This window comes from Trachypithecus francoisi, unplaced genomic scaffold (genome assembly GCF_009764315.1).
Source record: "Trachypithecus francoisi isolate TF-2019V2 unplaced genomic scaffold, Tfra_2.0 Lachesis_group11, whole genome shotgun sequence".
Lineage (NCBI taxonomy): Eukaryota > Metazoa > Chordata > Mammalia > Primates > Cercopithecidae > Trachypithecus > Trachypithecus francoisi.
Genome location: NW_022681456.1, coordinates 29,915,138 through 29,934,003, shown reverse-complemented (window position 1 = coordinate 29,934,003; position 18,866 = coordinate 29,915,138). Strand labels below are relative to the sequence as shown.

General features: G+C 38.3%; 1 protein-coding gene across 1 annotated transcript in view; it reads right to left on the bottom strand.

Annotated features, from left to right (window-relative positions):
- Window positions 1–18,866, bottom strand: part of CUNH12orf42 (chromosome unknown C12orf42 homolog) — a 185,398-nt gene that overhangs the window by 63,558 nt on the left and 102,974 nt on the right. Inside the window, exon 4 of the mRNA XM_033220867.1 lies at window positions 1,783–1,894. Within this exon, the coding sequence (XP_033076758.1) occupies window positions 1,783–1,894 (112 nt within the window). The remainder of the gene's footprint in view (window positions 1–1,782; window positions 1,895–18,866) is intronic.

Here is an 18,866-nt window from a genome sequence, read left to right as displayed (position 1 = left end):
AAAAAGGAATGAATTAATGGCATTCACAGCAACCTGGATGGGATTGGAGACTATTATTCTAAGTGAAGTAACTCAGGAATGGATAACCAAATATCATATGTTCTCACTCATAAGTGGGAGCTAAGCTATGAGGATGCTAAGGCATAAGAATGATACAAGGGACTTTGAGGATTCCGGGGAAGTTGTAGGAAGTGAGTGAGGGATAAAAGGTTACAAATTGGGTTCAGTGTATAAGGCTGTGGTGATGGGTGCGCCAAAATCTCACAAATCACTACTAAAGAACTTACTCATGTAAGCAAACACCACCTGTTCCCCAAAAACCTATGGAAATAAAAAAATAAAAGAAAGAAAGAAAAAAAAGAAAAGAAAAATGAATGAGAAAGCACTCAATGCACTGATGTGGGAAGAACTCCAAGATATAGTGATAAATGAAGACTGAGGTGCAGAATACTGCTACTCACCTGTACACTTTCATTTGTCATAAACACACTTTTATTTGCTTAGAGAAAGTAATGAAGGATTATCAAGAAAACAGTGTAAGTGTTTTCCCATGGGAGAAAGGGGAATGAGGCAGATTGGAGAAGTAGGAAGAAGACTGTCTTCCATATACCTCTTTATAGTTTTGGTTTTTGAGTGATGTAAATCTATTATTCCCCCCGCAAAAATATTTTCAGTTCTTTTTAAGTAGAATTTGAGTGTGTACCACAATGTGATTCTCAAAAAGCTCATTAAAATTACACTACTCCAAGAGTTTGAAACCATTACAAAATCAACAAAACCTTTCAATGGCCCTGATATGAATACATATGCAATGAATTTTATTAGCATATAAATATAAGTGAATGAATAAATACATTCTAAAATAATGCACCGTTCAAATGAAAATGTAGCAGTTACCTGCTTTATCAGTTGTCCTAAAAACTTCATTTTCTCTTAGGTAGTAAATTGGACAGGTACATTTAAATAAATCGTTTCAAGTCAGTGAAATGGTCCTAAAAATGGAGTTTATGGACAGTCGCAGGGTGTCAAAATCATCTACGGTGACAGTGCTATGGGGAATATAACTAATACAATTATATATCATTTTTGACTTGACACAAAATGATGTTCTTTTGCTTGCCCTATATCAATTTATTTAGGGACATCATCCTTTTACTATTCTCTCTCTTTATCTGCCTCTCTCTCTCTCTCTCTCTCTCTCTCTCTCTCACACACACACACACACACACACACACACACACACACATTTTGTGTAATTTAAGTGCAACTGTCAATCAAGTGGCCCACCTCCCCTGCCTCAGAAGTAGCAAATGTTGACTAGTGTATTCCATTCTCCCAGCTACCTGTATTCCAGGGGTGAACATAAGACCAAAGTTTGGCCAATCAGAGCCATTGGATAAGCAGTAGAGACTGTTATAGATATATGAAACAGGAGGGTTTCTGTACTTTTGAAATTACAAGCTCTAAGAATCAGATATGCCTATAGCTGCCAGGGCATGTTACTACTATCCTTTTTGAAAATGAACCCAACTTAGTGAAGACAACAGGGAAATTAATAAAATGAAATTAATCATGATATTATTGGTAAACACTGGATCCAGCCATGCCCTAAGCTAGTCCACCTTTGGATTTATTAACTTCATGAGCCAATGAATTCCCTCTTTTGTTGCCATTTTGAAACACAGTGCAACTGTTCCTCAATATCTTTATGATTATTACCTGTAAATATTCCAGAGTTTCTTTGGAAACTCTGGTCTTTCTTGGGATTATGTCTTAATTTACCTGAAAAATTTAGAAAGTGTAGACTACGAAATTTAGGAGATTCAGAGAAATTCTTCATGTGATTAATGAATCTGGAGCAGGTCACTGAAGTTCTTTCATAATGAGGGATGTTCTGTAAGATAGAGGAGAAAAATACACAAAATAAAATTAGGTTAATGGCTCCAAAATAATTCATGCCACCTAGCACTCTTACTTCCCTAAAGTGAGTGATATTTTTTAAATATTTTTGTTTCTTTATTCTTTAAATGAAACAATCCTGAAAACAATCACAGTTAACTCTAATTACCTTTACATGCACATTCCTCTCATGTATTCATTAAAGAGGCTAATTAACTTAATTATTTGTTCATTGAAAAAAATCTTATTCAGTTACACTATATGCTAGATATTAATCTAGGCAGTGAGGATACAAGAGGCACGGTCTCTGCCCTTATGAAATTGCCATATTAGTGGAGAGTGACAAAAAATAAACAAATATATCTACAATAGATTGGATGGTGATTTTTCTGTTGCTAAGATGAAAAACATAAAATAAGAGATACCTTCTCAGACAGGGTGATATGAAAACAAAGATTCACTGGCACAGATGGAGTAGCCACGTGAGGTCTTGGATGAGAGTCATTCCGAGCACTGGGAACAGCCAGTGTGTGAAAGAATGGAGAGGCAGGGGATAGGGAAGGGGGTCAGAAGGTAGGGGAGAGGAGGCTCTTAAATCAAGCCTTGTCACCTTGAAATAGCAAAAACAGAAAACAAAGAGGAGAAAGAGCTACAAATATCTTGGTTAAATAATATGACATAAGATCATAAGTAAGGATCCAATTTGATTTAAATCAAAAACTATTCATTCTAAAACCTAAAACTATAAAAACCTAGAAAGATAACCTAGGGAATACCATTCCGAACATAGAAATTCGCAAAGATTTCATGAGAAAGACACCAAAAGCAATTGCAACAAAAACAAAAATTGACAAACGGGATCTAATTAAACTAAATAGCTTCTACACAGGAAAAGAAACTATCAACAGAGTAAATAGACAACCTACAGAATAGGAGAAAATATTCGCAAACTATGCTTCCAACAAAGGTCTAATACCCAGAATCTATGAGGAACTGAAACAAATTTACAAACAAAAAACAAACAACTCCATTAAAAAGTGGGCAAAGGACCTGAATGGAAACTTTTCAAAATAAGACATACATGTGACCGACAAGCACATGAAAAAATGCTCAACATCACTAATCGTTAGAGAAATGCAAATCAAAACCACAATGAAATACCATCTCACACCAGTTAGAATGGCTATTACTAAAAAGTCAAAGAATAACAGATGCAAGATTGCAGAGAAAAGGGAACACATACACTGCTGGTGGGAGTGTAATTTAGTTCAGTCATTGTGGAAAGCAGTATGGCAATTTCTCAAAGAACTTAAAGCGAATTATCATTTGATTCAGCAATCACATTATTGGATATATATACCCAAAAGATTATAAATCATTCTAACATAAAGACACACGCACATGTGTCTTCACTGCAGCACTATTCACAATAGCAAAGACATGGAATCAACCCAAATGCCTATCAATGTTGGACTGGATAAAGAAAATGTGATACATATACACCATGGAATACTGTGCAGCCATAAAAAAGAATGAGATCATGTTTTTTGCACCAATATGGATGAAGCTGGAGGCCATTATCTGAAGCAAACTAACACAGGAACAGAAGCCCAAATACCACATCTTCTCACTTATAAGTGGAAGCTAAACAACAAAAAACATGGATACTAGAAGGGGAACAAGAGGCACTAGGGCCTACTTGAGGGTGGAGTGGGGGAGGAGGTAAAGAATCAGAAAAAATACCTGATGGGATACTATGCTTATTACCTGGTAAGGAAGTTATCTGTACACCAAACCCCTGTGGGTGTACACAGTTCACCATATAATAAACCTGCACATGTACTCCTGAACTAAAAGTTTAAAAATAATAATATAGATAAATAAAAACCAGTCATTAAACATGTAATCAGAACCAACTTCCCATTGGTTTGATGTATAATTTTTATTGTTTGGATATGATTAGAAGTTATCGATTCGGATGATTTGGATATTGTATAAATTTGGATACTGGATATTAATATATGGCTAGTACTGTTTGGATATTGTGAATATTATGTGTTCAGGATAGCATTAATTTACTGAGTCTGTACAAGGTCAACTCATCCCTGCATGAGCAATAGTATCTTACTGAAAGGGTAAGGTTTTCATCTTGTCACTTCACACAGCCTATCACTCACCCAACTCTACCCACTCCCTGAGGAAAAGGTTTGTGTCTCAAGCCAGAAACTGTAAGCTAAGTGAGAGGGTCCTAGGAGGGCACTGGAGTGGGAACTCTCTCTTTCCCATAACTGTGGATCAAGGAGGCAGAGATGGAAGCTTAAGAAGACATACACCTCTTAAATGGCAGGAGGCAGCTGGGACTCGAGAGACCCAGTCCAGTTGTACCAGTCATGGAGCATGGGAGATTAACTAAGGAAGGGTCAGAAACCTATACTTTATAAGACTTTTTTGCTGCTAGCATTTTCTTTCTTTATATTTGCTTGATATTGAGTAGAGTCTTCTTTAAAAATCATCACAAATGAGCTAAAATAAGTGAAAGGGAGAGAATTTCTACCATTTTAAAGAGGGAAGAGTACCACAGGAACAGCAGTGATTCCAAGAGAGGGCTTGAGAGAAAGTGAAATGAGAGAAAAACTATTTTCCTGACTTGGTTAGAGCCACTGTCCATCTGGACAGTATGTGCGCATGGGCAATCTTGGAGGTAATAACTCAGAGCACGGGCTGTAGAATCATGTAGGTCCACATCCAAGCCTCATCTCCACACCCCGCTCTCTATACAAGCCAGGGCAATTTACCTTCTCTATTCCTGTTTCCACCTTTACAAAGTGGGGCTACTGCTACCCCACAACAACTATTACCCCCATTTTACAGATAAAAAACTAACTTATCAAAGCTATACAAGTACTAAGTATTGAAAGCAAGTCTCAAATCCACTCTTTCCTACTCTAACGGCCATGTTTTTAACCCCATTCCATACTGCTTCCCCATTTTAGAATAAGCACAATGGAAGTATTCAAACAGAACCTAGAAGATCACCATGGCCTCCTCACAGTCAGCAACCTAAGTGTCCAAAACAGAAAGCGTCCAATATAAGTGTCCAAAACAGAAACTAGAAGATCACCCTGGCCTCCATTTCCTCCCTTATCCCTCAGATCTATGCACAACCATTTCCTGTCAACCTCACCCTCTCAATGTCCTCCAGTCCCATTCCCATAGCTGCAGGCCTATTAGCATCTTCATCCACATCCCTGCTTGCAGTTCACCTCCATTGAATTTTCTTTCTCGCATTATCTTTCTAAAACCCAAGTTTAAATATGGCACTGGCCTTCTTAATAGTGTTCATTGATTTCCCACCATTTAAACAGTGGTTCTCAAACTGTACCATGCAAAAAAATCACCTGGTGAACATGTTAAAATGCAAATTTTGATTCACATATGTCTAAGGGGATAAGCCCAGGCATGTGCACTCTTAGCAGTCATACTGGGTGACAGATACAAGTGATCAACTTCTCGTTTCTCCAAGTGTGGCTCAGGACCCAGCATCACCAACATCACCTAGGAGCTTGTTAGATATGAAGATTCTCTGGCCTCACCCTAAAACCTACTGGATCAGGATCTGAATTTTAACAAATCCCCAGCCCATCACACTCTGACCTAAAGAATGAAATGCAAAACTCTATGGTATAGGAGGTTGGTCATGACCCACCATCTATTTATCTCTTGCCCCCAACCCCATCTCACAGGACTCTCTCCTCTGTGATCCAAGTATGACAAAGTAGGAAAACTGAGGCACCAAAAAGCTAAGGCAGTGAGTCTCAGTTTCTTCATCTTGGTCAGCCCAGTGCCTAGCACAGTCCCTATTACATGTGTCCTCCTGCTTCATTGATGTTTTGAATTTGACTGGATGGAATTAATTTATGTTTTAAAACAAATTTTGAAATGCAGTATTATATTCAAATTGCACCTTTCCTCAGGGTATGATTTACTGAAATGAAAAGGAATGAATGCAGACAAAGACACTCCATATCTTGGACCTGATGCATTTTACTCCTGAAAACACCTTACATTTCTTTGTTGAGCAGGGGAGACAGGTACTGATTCCTCTCTGTGAAGACACTGTGGCTTTCAGTTGATTCACTGCCTGAAGTCAAACCCATGCTCTATATATGAAAGCACAACTCCACCTTCTTTTTTAAGATGAGCAAACTTTCACCACAAAGGTACAAGAACAGTAAATATTGATCTTCTGGACGGATGGCGCACCTCACGCCACAGGCCACTCAAGCATCTGCTCATTACCACCAGCCCTCCCCTTTGTTGGGAAATAATGCCAAGTGGCCTCATGTGCTATCGGCTGTAGATTGCAAATATTTAAAAGAAATAAATTTCTCTGAATGCAAAGCACCTTTCTTTGTTATCTAACCCCCTCTCCTCCCAAGTCATGTTGATTTTGGGGTTGTGCACACTCCCAGCACCTGTACTTTTCAATTGTTTTCCTGCCAAGAACAGTGTGGTTTTCTTGCTTGGTTTTAGAAGCTATTCTAAGTACAGTAGCCAATGAAGGCATATTTTCTTTCTCTCTTGGCAATATGTAAAGGAAGTTTCAACTTTAGGACACCTAGCAGCAACTGTAATTAGAGGACAAGGAAAGAAATTGGAGTTTCTCCATCTCAGTATTTGTCCCACATGATCATGAAAAATGTACCACCACTGCAGACCAAAACCAAAAGTGTAGGTTTCTTCAACAGTCTTATTATTTGGCAGAAAGTTTTCTAAATTGGTTTTGCTGAAATCCAGAATCATTCTTTAGTGGAAAAGTAAGATCTGGACAATAAGACAAGAATGGAATTTCAGCAAGTGGAAAACCAATTTGTGATTGAGAATAGCCACTAGGTATACAAATCCAAGTGTCTGAATATATAAATGTTGGATCAAACTATTATTTCCTCCACGTGGAGCATTATCAATTTGATGTGGTATCATCATGCCCTGTGTGTTTTTAATCATGGTTCTTAATCTCTTACCACTGAGGCATATGCAATGCAGTGTTAACGAGAAATAACCTACTGCCAAGTATTATGATCTGATCAATGCTGATGGCAAACTGGGTCTGGAGACAAATGATCTGTGTGTAAACCTTTAGTCACTCTCTTACACTAAGCTGAATTCTAATTCAAAGGGAACGCTGCAACCTCTATTACCGCCACCACTTTTGTCACTTTTCATTTTGTTACATATTTTATTCTACTTTCATGAATGAGTATTTGGGGATTTACTCTTCCCCAGTTCTTGATCCATATAGTCTGGACAAAGCAAATGCCCAGACCTGAGCACATCACATTCCACTGGCTGCATGAATTGGAGTTCAGAACCAGCGAGGTTTAATGGGATATTTTGAGATTTCCAGATTGAGGTTTGATTGTGAGAGATGGTAGCGTCTGTGGCTGCTGCAGCTATTTCAACAGCATGAGGCAAGTGTCTCTTGGCTTTGAATTACTTCTCTGGTAAGCTAGCTTGAGCTGGGTAAGCTATACTTTCTTGCCCATTCTGCCTGGTGTCAAGAGATCTGTATTTGTGAGATGAGGGTTCAAAATGTAGTCTATGTTTATGGAAGTTTATTTCACTCTAGGTCAGGGGTGTCCAATCTTGGGCACACAAAATACACCAACACAAACAATAGCCGATGAGAAAACACACACACACACCACACACACACACACAAAATCTCATAATGTTTCAAGAAAATTTATGAATTTGTGTGGAGCCGCATTCAAAGCTGTCCTGGGCTGCATGTGGTCCACGCTGTGTCCTGGACCACATGTGGCTTGCTCCTGGTTGCTCTTGTTCAACCCAGAGCAAGCAGGTTGGACACGCTTGCTCTAGATAAAACTGACCAGTTCTGATAAAGATGATTCTGATAAGGACAATGCTCACTTTGTCTTAGTTGGCATCAATCTCCAAACAAACATTTAAGCCAAAATATTCTAGGTAATTTACGTATTCCAAAAATGAAAGAGATGATATTTGCTACAACATACAACCCTTACAACTAAAATGAAGTATTTTGTTGTTTCCAATGTAAATAGTAAGCCAGGGAATAATGAGCTGAAGTGACTCTCTATTTGCACTGGATTAGCAAGATCTCCATGGAATTGCTTTAAATTATATATAAATCATAAAGCCACTTTCAGTTTCTTGTAAGACTTGAAAATTATAGGAAATGTCAGAAGAAACATAAAAATGACCTTTTATAAATTTAAATTTAAATTCAGAGTTATCCAAAACTAATTTGAATGAAAATTTAAATCTTTTTAGAAAAATTATTCTGTAAGAATCACCAGCTCTAGATGTGCTAAAATTTACATTTCAGAATAATTTATCAGAAATGCATCCCAGTGTTGTTGGAGTCTGTAAAATACTCAGCAGTTTTAGGGACAGCTGTATCAGGAAAAAGATTCTTCTCAAAGTAAAAATGATCAAAAATGATTTGCAATCTTAAAGATGAAATTGCTGAAAGTATAACATATAATGACCTAGTAAAGGAATGTGTAGAAAGCAAGCCCCAAAATACAGCTCATGATCAATTAAGATATCACATAGCAACATATTATTAGTTATTGCATCATAAAAAATTATAACACCAAAATGTTAATTTTTTCCAGTTGTAGGTTCAGATTGTCATTCATGTATTGCTATTACCCCTATTACATTTTATAATTAATAACATAGTTATAAAGAAAAATGTTTTATATTTTAGTATTATTAACCACCCTTTCTCCTGCTTTCATTTTACACTGGGCTCCACAAATTATGTAGCTTGCCCTGACTGTATCTATACAATTTTTCAGGCTAAGCCTTACATTCTCATAGTCAAATAGACAAGGTCAAAGGCTGTCAGAAAGATGACAGAATTCTATATTTCTCACTCATGACATTTGGAGGTGGCCCTTCTCCTATCCTGCAAGTTCACTTCCTACCAAAGCTTAAAATATGAGACCGATATCTTGCTACTTTGAAAGAAAATAATATCTACCATCTACTGAGTGTATTCAATTGGCCATATATTGCCTCAAGTTAGACAGAAGATTGTTTATACAAGCGCACATGTATTTTTGAAAATTCCATCTTACACACATATGTTTAGTGTAGCACTATTTACAATAGCAAAGACTTGGAACCAACCAAAATACCCATCAATCATAGACTGGATAAAGAAAATGTGGCACATATAGACCATGGAATAATATGCAGCCATTAAAAATAATGAGCTCATGTCCTTTGCAGGGACATGGATGAAGCTGGAAGCCATTGTTCTCAGCAAACTAACACAGGAACAGAAAACCAAACACCACATGTTGTCACTCATAAGAGTGGGAGTTGAACAATGAAAACACATGAATACCGGGAGGGGAACATCACACACCAGGACCTTTCGGGGGATTGGAGGCAAGGGGAGAGAGAGCATTAGGACAAATACTTAATGCACGCGGGGCTTAAAACCTAGATGATGGGTTGACAGATGCAGCAAACAGACATGGCATATGTATACCTATGTAACAAAACTGCACATTCTATACATGCATCCCAGAACTTATAATAATACTTAAAAAGAGAAAATTTCTCTGTCTTTTAGCATCAAAAGCTGATGTAGTCTGACATCATTATGTTCCTTTGTTTGTGATCTATCTGGGAGATGTTTGTTTTATTTGTATTCTTTGTTCTTACATCTCTGAAAACTTTTATGATCTCTTTGTGACTATTGAAATAATATCATAACAAAGTGTCTTAGTGTGGGTTTTCTTTCATTATACTGGGCACTTGAGTAAGCTGTAACAACCTGGAAATTCCTGTCTTGCAATTCTATAAATATTTTTTCTTTTTTAGAAATAATTTTCTCCCCTCTGTGTTCTCATTCTCTCTCACTCTTGCTCTGGCTCTCTCCCCTCTTTCACTCTGTCTTCCATTTTTAAAGCTTTTTCCTTCTACTTTCTAAGGGCTTCCTTTAACTTATCTTTTCATTCTTATGCTGCTCTTTTTAAAAATCTTGGTTTTCACACATTTAATTCCTGCCTATTTCTTCTTCTTGTTGTCACTTTTTAAAATATGGCATCCTGTTCTTATTTAATAGATGTTCTCTCTTCCCTTATTCCTGAGTATTTTGATCTGAGGGTCTGGGTTTGCCTTAGTAGTGTTAGATTTGTGTTCATATTGTTTGGTTCCCCGGGTTGTTTCAGTGTCTTCTGAGCTTCTCTCTTCTGCTTGTTTTCATTTATCTCATGTTAAAAGCCTTCCTCAAGGATCCTTGAGAGCCTTTACTGCCATTCATATATAACAGAAAAGCACTAAAAGGCTGACTGCAGCTCTGGATTCACTCGGGTAGGGCTTATGACCAGTGGGCTTCCCTGAAGCATGATGGGGTAGCCAGCCTACCTACCCAACGACAGGTCCCTCATCGTCAGAATGGGAAAGGCTTTCCCCTGATATGTCCTCCAAGCACCAGCCCAAGAATGTATTTACCAGACCAGTAGCATTCTGGGAAGAGAGCAAGAGGAAAGGGTCTGGGTGTTCCACAGGCCTCTATCTAAAACTTCAAGAAACCCCTACTCGGAGCCCCCACCTCATCCCTGAGTTGGGAGTCCTTCTAGCCTAATTTTGCCAGAGAATAAATCTTTGTCCCAATTCTGCAGGGTGAGCCAAGAGGAAATAGAATTCTGCATCCAGCTCCTCACCAGGCCCCTCTTCTAAGCCCTGTGTGATATAAAACTTCAAGAAATCCCTACTTGGAGCCCCCACCTCATCCATGAGCTGGGAGTCCTTCTAGCCTTATTTTGCCAGATAATAAATATTTGTCCCAGCTCTGCAGGGTGAGCCAAGAGGAAATAGAACTCTGCATCCAGCCCCTCACCAGGCCCCTGTTCTAAGCCCTGTGTGCACTCCCTGATTTAGAAGATATGGAGAACCTTCAGGATCCAGGTTTTCTGGGGGGTAGCATGAATTGACTCACTTCTCCTCATCAGGCCCCTGTGTAGACTGAAGTTGGGAGTCACTTCATTCTGTTAACTGAGTTATCACTTTTTAACCAACTTTACAGCTTTCCAAAAATTGTTGAAATTCCTCACCTAGTATAGTCTTCTCTCTTTGTCTTTGTCTTTGTGTGTGAATGCATTTTGTTTTAAAGCAGGGCATTTCAATCTTTCAAAATCATGTGACATTAAAAATGGATAATAGTTGTAGGGAATCCTGAGGCAAATGGAAGAAGCTACTCAAAGCCAGGGGGAACTAGCCTGAGCTGACCTGGCTACTCCAGCTATTACATGACCACCAAAAGGGCTCAATAAATTTGTATTTCTGCCCGCATGCAGCCTATTTGCAGCATACCATTTAGAGGCTCTGTTTCACCACAAATTTTACAGAGTTTAGGGAAAGGGATATGAATAAGTGTGGCCAGTCTACCATGTTTGACCAGATACCCTCATTGCTCACTCGTCTACACTGACTAGGTTTGGATTTTTTTTTTCCTGTGGCTATCCATCTTGTGGTCCTGGAGTATCCATTCAGCTTCTTCAAAAGGCATCCTCCCAATTCTTTTTACCAGGATAACCATAGGCACCAACTTGTCTCTATGATTATTCTCCCTGAAAGTAGTATAACTGCCATGCTTCTTACCTCACTATCCCCATCCAAGACAAATTCTGGACCCCATGAAGAATCACTTAAGTTGCAGGTACCTGGACCTCAGATACATTCAGCCTGGTCTCTAGTCACTGGAGAGAGAGGGGATCCTACCTCAGCCAACAAAACAGAATTGTGATAAAGACAAAGAGAATAATCCAAAAGTAGTTAACACACAGCTTGTTGGAGCATTATAACATATGCTCTAGATTATGGGATTTGGAATTCATACCTGAGTTGGAATCCTGCCTCTACCATCTACTGGCTATGTGATCCCAGGAAAATTACTTCACCTCCCTAAGCTTCAATAGCTTGATCTGGAAAACGAGATTTGAGAGTAACAATTGTTGTTGTGAATGTTTAAGCGGAAAAGCAACCACAGAAATGGAAAGCAAATGAATGGAAAGAAATTATCAATGAAAATTGAAAGGGAAAAGATAATGTTTGCAAATGAAGAAAAGATACGGTGTTAAAAAAATTAAACAGTGAATAAAAAAGATCAAGACTACAGTTTACACACACACACATAGACACTTAGGTCCCTACCATCCACAGACAAGAAGGAGATACACAGATATATAGATATAAATATACACAAAAATCACAATTTTCAATATCATCTGAGGTTTTATATGTGATCATGGTTCCAGAAATTAGCTTTCTGAAGTTGTCTTCCAGGGGAAGCACAAAGTTACTATCTCCACTTAGTTATTAATTATCCACCCAAATGGGATCAGGCATCCTCACCTATTGTTAGCTTCCTTTTTACAAGACCATAAATAAAAATACAACTGATGTCCCATCTCATTATTTGCCTCCCTAAGACAGAAACCCACACATTATTTTATGCTGCAAAAAGAGCTGTGTGAATATTTGAGAATGATACATTGAAGATGCATATGGATACAAGGCCAGACCATTACACGCTTCTAACTATGTGCCCTAAGGTGTCAAAGGAAAAAAAAATTACTAACTTGGGAGAAAATATAAAATTGATCAACATCTCCTTGACAGCTATTGATAGATATATTACTAGACCTAAAGATGTTCCTTCTCAAGAAAACATAAATTCAAGTTCCTTCCAGGTTCTCTGTAGTGATGGAGTTTGGATCATGCTTGGACAAAGGAATCATAATTCAATTATCCAATGATTTATTACAATACACTTTGCCTACACTGGATATTTGGATGTGTAAACATCAGAGTATTACCCTCCCTTCCATCCCAGGCTTCGCATTTCAGATTTCATTAGCCAATAAAGCCAGGTTTATTTATAATAAAGTTAAGCCCTTCAAACCACTGACCATGGAAACCAGATTTTGAAATAATTCAGATTTGTGTTTCTGTTCTTTCTAATTAAGGGTAATATCGGGAAGCACAGACAGTGGGTAGCATTGTTCGAGCACCATGGATTTAAGCAAGAAAATCTGATTATCAGCTCATGTCAGAAGCCAAGCGATAATGCAGCTTAGCATTCGTTTGGGCTTTTTCTTTGGCCAAAAGATAATTACCGTTAGTGAGGCCTTACGTAAGTGTATCTAATATCTAAGGCCCTAAAATTTATGAATAGCAAAAGCACACAATAGGCAAAGAAGAATTACTGTATTTATTATTTCTATGGCTTGTTCCACCATGATAATTTCATTATCTAGCAAAGTTGAACCTCTAAAATCAAAGTATAATTTCTTAAAGGACAAGAAGTTAAATATGCTGGCAAGGTTTTTGGCCTGATTTCCTTCGGCGAAAGTTATTTCTAACAAACAAGAAGTAGACCAGCCAGAATTTTCATAGAAAATTTACTAAAGGGGACTCAAAGTTACCTATCGAGGTCACTGCACAAACAGATGTTAAGCTTCTGTAGTGAGATTTTTTTTTTTTTTTTTTGTAAACCGTTATTTCTCAATCTTATGCTGCAGGAAAAATCTGAAATTTGAAAAGCACTTCTTGGCCAAAGCAGGATGGTGTCAGAGTGCTCACTGCTGAATACAGGTAATATCAGTATGTATCACAAAGAATAAATGCTGGAAACCCAGAGTGGAGAAATTACTTAAACAAGGAGTTAGAACTTTGTTGTATAAAACCAAATCTAATTATGAGGATGAATAAAATTAAGCTGTAAAATTTGCAAGGTAAGTTGGCTGAGATTCTCCAAACCATAAAGAAGTAAATGCTTTTGAAAGAGAAAAATAGCATTATTGTCTTTAAGTGTATTTTTTTATTTAAAAGTACATTTTATTTTCTTGCTTATTATATACTAACAGCAATTAACATGTTATTGAGTACCTGCTACAGACCAGGCATTGTTCTAAACACTTTAGACATTTTTAACTCATCAAATCCTCACAATAACCTTAAGCAATCAGTACTTTATTATCCCCATCCTACAGATGTGGAAAACAAGTGACAGAGAGGTTAAATAACTTGTCCATCTGGCTCCCATCACTCCAAATTGTATATACAGGGTACCTGATTTTATTCATCCTCGTAATTTGAGTTCGTTTTATCTCTCAAACTTCTTTTTTTTTTTTTCTCATGATCTGCCCACCTCAGCTTCCTAAAGTGCTGGGATTACAGACATGAGCCAGTGCGCCCAGCCAAATGTGTCTTTCTTGTAACATTTCCATTTATTTAGTTCCACTACCTTTTTTTTTTATTATTATTATACTTTAAGTTCTAGGGTACATGTGCATAACGTGCAGGTTTGTTACATATGTATACTTATGCCATGTTGGTATGCTGCACCCATCAACTCGTCAGCACCCATCAATTCATCATTTATATCATGTATAACTCCCCAATGCAACCCCTCCCCCCTCCCCCCTCCCCATGATAGGCCCCAGTGTGTGATGTTCCCCTTCCCGAGTCCAAGTGATCTCATTGTTCAGTTCCCACCTATGAGTGAGAACATGCGGTGTTTGGTTTTCTGTTCTTGTGATAGTTTGCTAAGAATGATGGTTTCCAGCTGCATCCATGTCCCTACAAAGGACGCACACTCATCCTTTTTTATGGCTGCATAGTATTCCATGGTCTATATGTGCCACATTTTCTTAATCCAGTCTGTCACAGATGGACATTTGGGTTGATCCCAAGTCTTTGCTATTGTGAATAGTGCCGCAATAAACATACGTGTGCATGTGTCTTTGTAGTAGAGTAATTTATAATCCTTTGGGTATATACCCAGTAGTGGGATGGCTGGGTCATATGGTACATCTAGTTCTAGATCCTTGAGGAATTGCCATACTGTTTTCCATAATGGTTGAACTAGTTTACAATCCCACCAACAGTGTAAAAGTGTTCCTATTTCTCCACATCCTCTCCAACACCTGTTGTTTCCTGACTTCTTAATGATTGCCATTCTAACTGGTGTGAGATGGTATCTCATTGTGGTTTTGATTTGCATTTCTCTGATGGCGAGTGATGATGAGCATTTTTTCATGTGTCTGTTGGCTGTATGGATGTCTTCTTTTGAGAAATGTCTGTTCATATCCTTTCCCCACTTTTTGATGGGGTTGTTTGTTTTTTTCTTGTATATTTGTTTGAGTTCTTTGTAGATTCTGGATATTAGCCCTTTGTCAGATGAGTAGGTTGCAAAAATTTTCTCCCATTCTGTAGGTTGCCTGTTCACTCTGATGGTAGTTTCTTTAGCTGTGCAAAAGCTCTTTAGTTTAATGAGATCCCATTTGTCAATTTTGGCTTTTGCTGCCGTTGCTTTTGGTGTTTTAGACATGAAGTCCTTGCCCATGCCTATGTCCTGAATGGTACTACCTAGATTTTCTTCTAGGGTTTTAATGGTATTAGGTCTAACATTTAAGTCTCTAATCCATCTTGAATTAATCTTTGTATAAGGGGTAAGGAAAGGATCCAGTTTCAGCTTTCTACTTATGGCTAGCCAATTTTCCCAGCACCATTTATTAAATAGGGAATCCTTTCCCCATTTCTTGTTTCTCTCAGGTTTGTCAAAGATCAGATGGCTGTAGGTGTGTGGTATTATTTCTGAGGACTCTGTTCTGTCTCTCAAACTTCTAACCTCTAGTACAAATAATGTTTCCCCTCTGGGTTCTCAGAAAACTTATTCTGTGTGATATGTCTCAAGCTGCTTGTATTACAGCAATATTCATTCTGACATCACCCTGAAGCAAAAGGAAATGTATTAGGACTCATAAGAGTAGTTACACTGCTGGTTCAGGCACTAACAGCTCCCTAACCTTGAGCAAATCGCTAAACTGAATGCCAGTCAAACAGGAACAATGTTCCCTTCCCTGCCTACTTCTCATGGTTCTTGAGACAGTATGGAGAATCCAAAAGATCTTTGAGAAGTATAGAATGCTCTGTAGAGCTGAGCACATGGACAGGACAATGCAATTGCCAAAGGATGAAAGCACAGGGTGAAGGCGTCCCAAGCAAAGCTCTCAGAATCGGTAACTAGTACACTTCCCACCTTTCCCTACTCTTCTCTTGAGCTCTTACTTGTAGCCGAGGTTTATTTGAGGGAGGGGAAAGAAAGGGGAAAATATTGTTGATGATGACAACAACAACAATAATAAATAGGTGTCCTCATCAGCACTGAGAAGCAATGTGTGCAGTGAACCAAAGCACAGACGTTGGAGCTAGACTGCCCAGACTGGATCCTGGATCTGGCACTTGGGCAAACTGCTTTATCTTTCTCTGCCTCAGTCTCCTCATCTGTACAGTGAAGACAATAATAGTCTCTACTTGATTGGATAGTTATGACAATTAAATGACAATATTCATAGAGAATTTAGAGTAGCCTGACAGAATCACCACTAAATACATACAACTGAGAGCTGTGAGTAGCAGGTGCCGCCAATCCATTGGTTATTGTACCAGCAAACTAAAAGACGGAATCATGGCTTTTTCTGTTCTATTTTCTATCCTCATCAAAAATTAGTAATTCTCTTTCTACTTTGGCCAAATGACTAGAACAGAAAATTGTGCTTCACAATTTCTGCGGCTGATTTCATCTACTTCTCATTGCTTTCATAGTTTAGTAACAAAATGTCCACTTCAGTATTGTAGAACCATGTTAGATTATTAGGACTTTGGAGATTCATGGAGATTATGTTTATAAAGATGCTAAGGCAATAGTAGCAGAGGACTAAAGAGTCAAGTCAGTAGCAGACACAAAGCGGGAAAAAAGTGGAGCAGATGAGCAGTGTATTTCCTGCCCCAAAACCCCTGGCCTTAACCCATATGCTTTTGCTTTGACCGTAATGAGATCTACTAAGGAAGAAGACCAAATATAGTAGGAATAGACCTAAGCCTCCACGGCACTGAGCTAGATGTTTAAATCAACTCACCAAATGCTTGCTACAATACCATGAAATAAAGAGTACAGTGCCTGTTTCACGGGTGCAGAAATTATAGCTGAGAGTAGGTGGCTAAACTTGCCAAAGGACAGTTACTCATTCCCCTGCCTCTTCCTACCTCTCTCTCTTCCATCCAAAAAAGCTGTCTCTTCAAAATTCAATCCATTCTAGTTCTAGTCTTTCCCCTCTTTCCTCCTGCCTTTCCTATGTGTTTATCTTTTTCCTTAGTCACTTAAGTTCACTCCAAAATCACTAGCCTTTCTAGAATTCTTTCACTTCTTCTCTATACCCATCACTGATTAACCCAACAAACCAACCTGACATGGCTGGCCCAAGCAGCAAAGGCACTCTGCTCTTCAAAGACCAGTCAAGATCCACAGAGGTCAAGATCAGGAATATGCACCTGTACACTGTCCTTGTCACAATATGATACTTACCGCCTATGCCATGTTTCTTGTATTTATAAATGTGTTCCTCAGGATATAGCATTCTGACTCCTTTTTTTTTGAAGATGGAATCTCGCTCTGTTGCCCAGGCTGGAGTGCATTGGTGCAATCTTGGCTCACTGCAATTCTCTTGCCTCAGCCACTCAAGTAGCTGAGATTACAGGTGCCTGCCACCATGCTTGGCTAATTGTTTTATATTTTTAGTAGAGACGGGATTTCACCATGTTGGTCAGGCTGGTCTCGAACTCCTAACCTCAGGTGATCCACCTGTTTTGGCCTCCAAAAGTGCTGGGATTACAGGCGTGAGCCATTGTGCCTGGCCTCATTGTTTTAAAAGAATGTCCTTTTTAAAAAGGGCATAGTATTCTATAATATTAAGAATGCATTGAACCAATCCCCAGCTGTTAAATATATAGGTTGTTTCTGGTTTATTACTATGATAAAGAATGCTGCAATTAATAAATTTTGTACATGTATATCTTTATATGTGAGAGAGTATAAACGCACTCTTGGCAAACATTGATTTGTATTTCTCTGGCTCGCCATCATATAATAACAACTAATACACATTTTTGAAAATCAATGAATAAGTGAGCAAATAACGGGGAGTGTGGCAATAAACCACAGCCAACATAAATGACATAGTAGTTCAGCCTGCTCAGTTCAAACTGCTAAGTATAGAAGTTTGCCTATACTTAACCACTCTTGAATTCAACTTTCCTTGCCTATAAAATAACAAAGTATTTTGAAAAACTGTTGAAAGGACTAAAATGAGATAATATCAATAAGGTGCCTAGTCCAGAGCAATGTAAGCTATCATGATTGGGCTAAAATCACTTATCCATGTAAGTTGTTTAAATAAGCAGAGCCTAGGTGCTCTGATCATATCATGGACAAGGAAAATCACCCGAAGTGTGTGAGAGCCACAAGGCAGAAAGAACTGCCTCAAACCCAGAGCAGTGGTTACAGGGATGCAGTGGGTAGATTTTCATGACTCCATCGTTTTGAATGGTATTCATAGCACTATTCAAAGTGTTGTTATTTGTCTTGATCTTCCAATGACAACTTCAAAAATTAATTTTATAGGTACATGATTTCTTCTCTAAAAACTGTAATAGCAGCTATGTAAGCACTAAGGAATTTATACATCATGGTAAGCAAAAGTTATTTATTAAATGACCGCTTACATGCTAAATGACATTCAAAAAAAGGGGGGGGGGAGGTGTTCCTGACCCTAGGAGAAACAAAAAGGCACCTAAACATAGTGAAAAGAACACTGGAGCCACCTAGATCTGAGTTTAAAGCCCAGCATTCATTCAACACAATTCAAGTGGTTTGTATACCAGGCACTACATTAAGTGGTGGGTGAACCAGTCTACCACACTGTCACTTAAAAGATATTTATCCTTATCAAGTGATTTAGCTTATCTTTGTCTAGGGTGAAGTACCAGTTTCACAATCTTTTTGTAAAGGTAACACATGTAAAATACACAGCAGTATTAAGTAAATGATGGTTTTTCCC